The sequence below is a fragment of the Alligator sinensis genome, unplaced genomic scaffold (genome assembly GCF_000455745.1).
Source record: "Alligator sinensis unplaced genomic scaffold, ASM45574v1 scaffold696_2, whole genome shotgun sequence".
Lineage (NCBI taxonomy): Eukaryota > Metazoa > Chordata > Crocodylia > Alligatoridae > Alligator > Alligator sinensis.
Genome location: NW_005842855.1, coordinates 560,375 through 567,575, shown reverse-complemented (window position 1 = coordinate 567,575; position 7,201 = coordinate 560,375). Strand labels below are relative to the sequence as shown.

At 42.5% G+C, this 7,201-nt stretch overlaps 1 protein-coding gene across 1 annotated transcript in view; it reads right to left on the bottom strand.

Annotated features, from left to right (window-relative positions):
- The window catches only part of LOC102379727 (inositol 1,4,5-trisphosphate receptor type 2), a gene marked incomplete at its 3' end in the record, with an annotated part of 187,819 nt that overhangs the window by 73,981 nt on the left and 106,637 nt on the right, over positions 1-7,201 (bottom strand). The window contains exon 10 of the mRNA XM_006035576.3: positions 1,007-1,051. Coding sequence (XP_006035638.3) covers positions 1,007-1,051 — 45 coding nt within the window. The remainder of the gene's footprint in view (positions 1-1,006; positions 1,052-7,201) is intronic.

The following is a 7,201-nucleotide window of genomic DNA, read 5'->3' as shown; positions in this document are numbered from 1 at the left end:
CCTCTGGGCTCGCCTATCAGGGCTGCACGCAGAGGCAGGAGCTGTGGCCTCCCCACTTGCCGCGCTGGGTGGTGTTTGCTGCTGCTGCTGCCTGCCCAGAGCTCACACACTAAGCAGCCCAGAGATGGCGGTGGCAAAGACTGCCCAATGCAACGAGTGGGGAAGCCGCAGCTGCTCCCACTGTGGCGCAGCTCCGACAGGTGAGCCCAGAGCCGGCGCAGGGCCCTGGCTGGCTGCGGGGGCGGGGTACAAGCTGGTGCTGAGCACGGGAAAAGCGGCCCCTTGCCCGCCCTGTGGCCGGCATCCCACGCTGCAGCGGCTCACAGCCTGCCAGGGGCTGCCTGTGCCTGCTCAGGTCATCCCACACAGGCTGTGAGTGGCTGCAGCAGGGAGCGCTGGCCATTGGGCGGGAGAGAGGCCGCTTTTTCCTGCGCTCAGCACCAGCTCATCCCCTGCCGGTGAGCAGGGGTCAGGGCTGTGCGCTGCCCCCCCGCCTGCACCATGGAGCTGGGGAGCACTGGGAGTGAGCGGGTGCACAGGGCCCACACTGGTGTCCCGGGGCCAGTGCCAGCGGGGCCAGAGCAGGGCAGCAGGAGTACAGGGTCCCGGCTGGCAGGGGCTCTATGGAGCCGGGCCAGCTCCCCCACTCCCTGCTGGTGCAACCCAGCCCGGCTCCACAGACCCCTGCAAGCCTGCACCCTGGTCTGGGCCCCACCAGCGCTGGCCCTGAGATATTCGTCCCAAGTCATTGGGACATTGGTCTCAAGATGGTGACCAGGGAGCAGGGCACCTGTCAAGTGGCAGGGCAACCCATTGACAGCTTGCCAAAACTGGGTAAGCGGCCCACTGCCCAAAATAATTGCCTGCCCCTGCTATACATACAGGTAAAAAAAACAAAAACAAAAAACAAAGCATATGCTTCCCATGAGGGGCCTTTACATTTTATACTAGGATAGTAACATAATAAACTCTTCTATATTACATTTAAAGAAAGTATTCTGCTTACCTGGACCTTTCCTTCATTACTGCCCTCTGGATAATGTGGATTAAGCTAGGAAAAAAATATAATTTTGTTTAATCAGATTTGAAACTCACAGAATATCCTTACTTGGCTCAGTAATGTATTAAATATCAGTCTCTGGAAGAACCTGTTTGAGCCAGTGTCTAGCAGTCAGAATTTTCAGGGTCCTGACAGTGTAGGTAACTCATTGGCTACAAATTCAATGCAAAAGAAAGATGCATTTCTCCATCAAGATCTTCAACTCTAAAGAGTTATCTCAATCAAAAATCCTAGCAAAGACAAGGCACAGGACTGTAACCTGTTGGAAATCATCCCACTGTTCTCCTCACTTCTGGGATAGACCTCAACTCCCTATATCACAAGTGATTCTCAGCCAGGGGGTCATGGCCCTCTAGGGTGCCTTCAAAACCTTTCTGGGTTACATGGGGTGATGAGCAACATTAGCATTGTTAGGTGGGTAAATATGATTCACGAGATAAACCCAACAAGAATCCATAGTATTAAAAATGTCTAACCTGTTGTGGTCTTTCTGAGTTCTTTGCAATAGAAAAATTGCCATATTATTTTTCCATAGTCAAAAGCAGAGTAAAAAGTAAGAGCTGACCACTTCTGAAGGGTACCTCAAGTCTAAGTAGGGGTAACTTTAGTCTAACAAGTGGTACCCTGAGCCTTAAAAGGTTGAAAACCACTGACCTACACAAAGGAAGAATCTATAGTGCCTTCTTTCTGCTAGGATTTTACAGGAAGATAGTTACCTCCATGACAACACATACCTTTTCAGCAGTGAAAATACTGCCACTATGGATACATGTTTGACTGCTCTGTAGCTCTGCTTTAGCCACTATTGCTACAGAGCATGCTTTTTTTCTTATGCCACTGCAGGACTGTGAAGCTTAATTCATCATCTACTCTGAAGTGCTACAAGAAACTTGAAAAGAAGACGCTATACAATAATAAAAAGAAAGAATCATCATTTAACAGTGCTTAATAGTATTTTTTTAGCAGAGGAAATGTATGTAGACGAGAATACGATGGCTTATGTAAATAGATATATACCCAGATAAATAAACAAACATGACCACAGAGGTTGCACATGAAATCTTTTGAGATTTGATTTAGATAATGAAACAATTTTGCCTCAATATCTGCAGCACTCCTTGGTATAAGAAATACCTATGAAATACTTGTGAGGGTAGGGATGGTATTGTTAGTTATATAAAGCCAGCAGTGTGTGTATGTGAGCATGTTATATAGATATGTATTGTGGTTTTACTGGTCTTGAGTGCTGAATTATCAACATGGCAAAGCCTCCCATCAGTTGTACAACCTAAGTAAATGTTCTACCACATCATCATGCATTTTGTACATGCCATATGTATTTCACTGAAACCATCACCAACATACTTTTATTGAGTTATGAAACACTGTATTGGCACTGTATTTTTCAAACTACTCCACCTGCAAAGCCAAGCTTCCCTACTGCCATTACCCCAGTTGCATCAGCCTGAGAGGGAGAGGAAAATTCTAACTACCTCTTCTGTTTTGTATTCGGAACACACAGAAATTACCCCAAATAGCTTTTTTCTACAGCATAATTATGCTGGTCTAATGTCTTGAAAGTTTACTGGCCCAATGACTGCTCTCATGTTCTGGCTGACTTCAGTCTTTCTTTCAACCAGTGTGAAATGCTTGCAAATCTGCCTCAGATAATTCTCCTGCCTGATCTAATGCTCATCCCAGATCCTGATTCAGGCTTTTGCTCCGCATGACAATCCCAGAATGTTCCCACTACAATTCCAAGATACCTCTCAGAAACAGGAATAGGAGAATGCAGAAGTCAGTTGAACACACAAGAAAAATACAAAAGACTAAATAGTATTGTTCTACTCCACGATTCTTTTTAAGTTTTCACAATTCCTCCAGGTCAAATTTACTCAACAAACAACTTAAAATAATTTTATTTAAATGACAATTCTGCAAACACGCCCTGGCTGTGAAAGTCAAGCTGGGTTCCTTCTATTTTGTCTGCTATCAAATATTCTCAAGCCATCTTCTGCTCCTCATAAATTAGCTAGGCAAGCTCCCCTCTTCAGTGGAGGTGCACAGGTATAACTGAGGACATAATTTCATCTTGCAATCAGAAGTGAGTTTACAATTTTCTTTAAAAAAAAGCAAACTGACTGAGTCATTGTTTTGCTACTAAAGTAAGCATTGAGAACTCTGCAGACAGGGCTAGATTCTCAGCTGACATGAATCTGCATAGTCCCGATGACATCTATGGATGCTGTTCTCTGCTTACCATCCTTGAGCTATTTGTGCACAAAAATATTATGCCTTTAACAACAACAACCAGGAAAATATCCCCCTCCCCCTCTTGCCTACTTAAAAAAAAAAAACACACACACACTGAACAGATTGTTTTATTTTCAACTGTTCAAAATAATTCACTTGTAAAATAAGACCAAATGAAATAGAAGACTCAAATAAAAGCAGATATGCTTCCTTTCTCTTACCACTACCACAAGAAAAATAATAAAAAACACAAAGTTTTCCTAGGTTAAGCTTTGAAGATCTGACCTTAACCACCAAAAAGTTTTACTAGTTTGATTTTCAGAGGAGCTAGGCACCTACAATCCTCATTCATTCCAGCTTGAGTTGTAGGTACTGAACATCTCTGAAAAAAAATCAAGCTATAAACCATTATCCTATGTTGTATTCTCTAGCTACAGAAGCATAAATCATGAAGCATTGTATGTCACATCACACCTGTTCCAAGTCCTCTACAATACCCAAGCACAACAGAGTGAGCTAAGGACACAGTGACAGTGTTAACACGTCAAATATATTGCTTTTCCTGATTTATGTAAGGCCCCATCAACAACCTTCAAACAGCGTAGTGAACAAAGGCAGCCTTGCAAATAAAATACTAGTAAAATGTCCTCTGCTATTACTGGGGTCCAGAATTTCTTTGCAGACTATTTAGAATGTAAATAAGCATGCATAGCTAAAATGAGCCTTATTTGAGGTAATCAGCCATCAGGCTTTTTCAGGTCATTGGACCTCGTACAGCTGCTCTGTTATTGCAGCACTGTGTTTCAATAAAACAGCACAGGAAGGTGTCTGCAGCCAACATACAGCAAAAATACCATGCATTGTGAATTTCAGCACTCAGAGAAGTGGGACTATAAAAGTCATTATTGTAATAGCTTCATTATGTGCCATTTTTAAGTACATTTCCAACAGCTCCTTTTCTAATGCAAAACAATGCAGCCATTCTAAGCTTCCCCTCCTTATTTTTCAACAAACTTAGACATAGGCATTTTTTGCTTCTGCAGGAAAGGGAGAAAAAAAAATATAAAAGAAAATGATAGTCTGGAGGTCAAGCATCCAATTACTGGAGAGTGGTTAATAAGGACAAGAAAACTTTTCATTATAAAGTAAACTGATGCCACTCTTCTCTAAACCTAACCACTGGTCCAGGAAATGCAATGGATGCTAGGATGCATTCATCTTACAAGGGCGTAACTAGGTCTCTGTGCCTCACGTGAGCTACAAGCAGTTACACAACAGAACAGAAAGTTCTTTGGCCAGAAGTTAAAGATTAACCAGCCCTGTTTACACATTACCTAGCCTACTTCCAGGCACTAAACTCTCAGCATGTTAGAAAGCTCTAGCCTTTTTCCACAGAACAGCACCATGGATCATATTCTAGATTCACACATGCATGTGGTCACAGAGCTGAAACTCTAACAGCTAGTCCATAGAGGGTACCAGCCTATTACTGGTACCAGATGAAATGGCTACTCTCTTAAGAGTAAGGCTTAGAGAGAGAGAGGCTTAGCGATAAAAAGTCTCAAGTTATCTCCCCTTAACAATGGAGATTCATTAGGTTGGACTATAGTCAAAATAGTGTTCTTAAGTTTTATCTAGGTGAGAACTCATCTTGCATCCTCTCTTGGGGAGATTATTAACTGCACTAATTTCTCAGGAAAACTTTGTTCCCATTTTTCTGCATCTCTGATAAGATGTGTTTTAAAATCCTGCAATTTAATAATATATATCAGTTCAGATTATAGATGTGTGGCTTCCAAATTTCACATTTATAAGTGATGCTGCTTTTATAGTCAGGATACTGCAGTTAAAGTGACTGAAAGGGCTATTTCTGAATGGTCTCTAATTAAGAAAGGAAAGAGAAAAAAAAGGCATACTGATTTTAACCAAATTTTATTTTAAAAGGAAAGGGCATTTAAAATGTCTATCCAGGAAAATAATTAGGTTGCCAAATTTCAACTAAATGAGAATTTTGATGGATGGGCTAAAACAGAGATTTATAATGGAAACACTGACAGAAGAAGAATGAAAGCAGCTATTCAAAAATAAAACAATTTCCATTTTGTTTGATAACCAGCTTGTTAGCACACTGTACCCAATCAACAGGGGCAACATGCAGAAAAAAAAAAAGCAACCCCAAAAACCTTCTCAAATCTTTCATCTTCATTAGGCTTGCTTTGTTCATTGTTAATGGTACACCGATTAGCTTTCAATACATCCAAAGGACTGACATATCCTATGCGAGGGCAGATAAATATTAATTTTCTAAATTTTTTAGGGACCCCACGGGCCGGATAGAATGGATTGGCGGGCCGCACCCGGCCCCTGGGCATTTTGCCCACCCCCGAGGAAGAGGAAGGAGGAGGCATATCAAGGGCATCTGAGAGGGAGGGAGAACCAGCAGCTGAAGAGAGCCTCTGAGATGCCGAAATCTCTAGATGTAAGATGAGGGGCATACAAGAGTTGCAAAAATCATAGCTCCAGGAGAGGAGGCTCAAGAAGCCACAACTCTCTCCCTATAGTCTCTCTCCTGCCAATGTGTCCAAATGCAACCTGTCCAGCAGAGTCTGATTGTCTGCCTCACCCACATTCCACTCAGCACAGGAGGGATGGGGAGCAAAAACAACTTAAAAACCCTCTTGTATTTTTTGTACTCAAACTAGGGGGCACCCATGGAAATTAGCATGAGACAGGTTTAAAAATAACAAGAAAAAGTACTTGTGCAGCACATAATTAACTTGTGGAACACAGTACAACAGGAGTTTGTACAGGCAGATAGTACCGACAGGTTCAAAAAGAAACAAGCCAAATTCATGGACAACAGATCAATTAATAGCTATTAAACAGAACAGTCAGGGCACTTACAGACCTGCATAAACCAATGATGGTAGTAGATGCCAAGGAGGGTAATGAACAGGGATAGATCACTCTAGATAGCCTCAGCTCAGTGCTCTCTCTCTCTAAACCATCCACTCCTGCCATCGTCAGAGACAGGATACTCAGCTAGAATGACCATTGGCCTGACCCAGTATGGCACATCTTAAGTTCATATGTTCTGTATTCTGGGGCAATACCCCATGTCAACTAGAACAGCATTGGAGGCTCAAGCTGAACATCTATCAGATGGAAAAACCCTTAGTTCTTCAAGAGGTTAAGCTCTTACAATAAATAACCTCTATTTCCAGAGGTCCTCCAAGAATAGGAAAGATTGGTTTTGACATTGCTGGTATTTCTATAGCAAAAGTTACAGAGGAAGAAATCCTTTAAAAAAATCCTTTATAAAAAATTCAGAAAACAGAAAGGAGCAAGAGTACAATTTTTACACATCTTTTGCAGGTAGCCTTTAAGAAAAGCTTGGTAGAAAAGCCCCCTATTGAGATTCTGTTGTCCTAGAAAGGAAGTAAAATGCAGGAAAGGACAAACCCAGCAGATATTTTATTTGCTATAATAACATTGCTTACTCTAGTAATTAAACAACAATAAATGTAATGGCTTATGTTTCTAAACAGCATTTCATCCAACAGCATGCATCTACACAACCAACAATGAAATGCCAACTCTGACCTTGATAGTAGGACTGTGCGAAGCTTCGGGTGCTGATTGGATTCAGAGATTTGGCCCTTTTCCCCTTCAAAGTTATATCATTTTGAATCTGAATAGAACCAAGAGACCAATAAAAAGGTCCAAATCGATTTGAAGCTCTCCAAATTGATTCATAAAAGAGCTTCGGACATTCGGGCAGCCCCCGCTCACTACTGCACGGTGCTGGACCCAGACTCTATGCCGCTAAGTAGGGGGCAGGGGAGGGGGGCTGGAGGAGGGGACCATGGGGGGCCCCCCGCCAGGCCC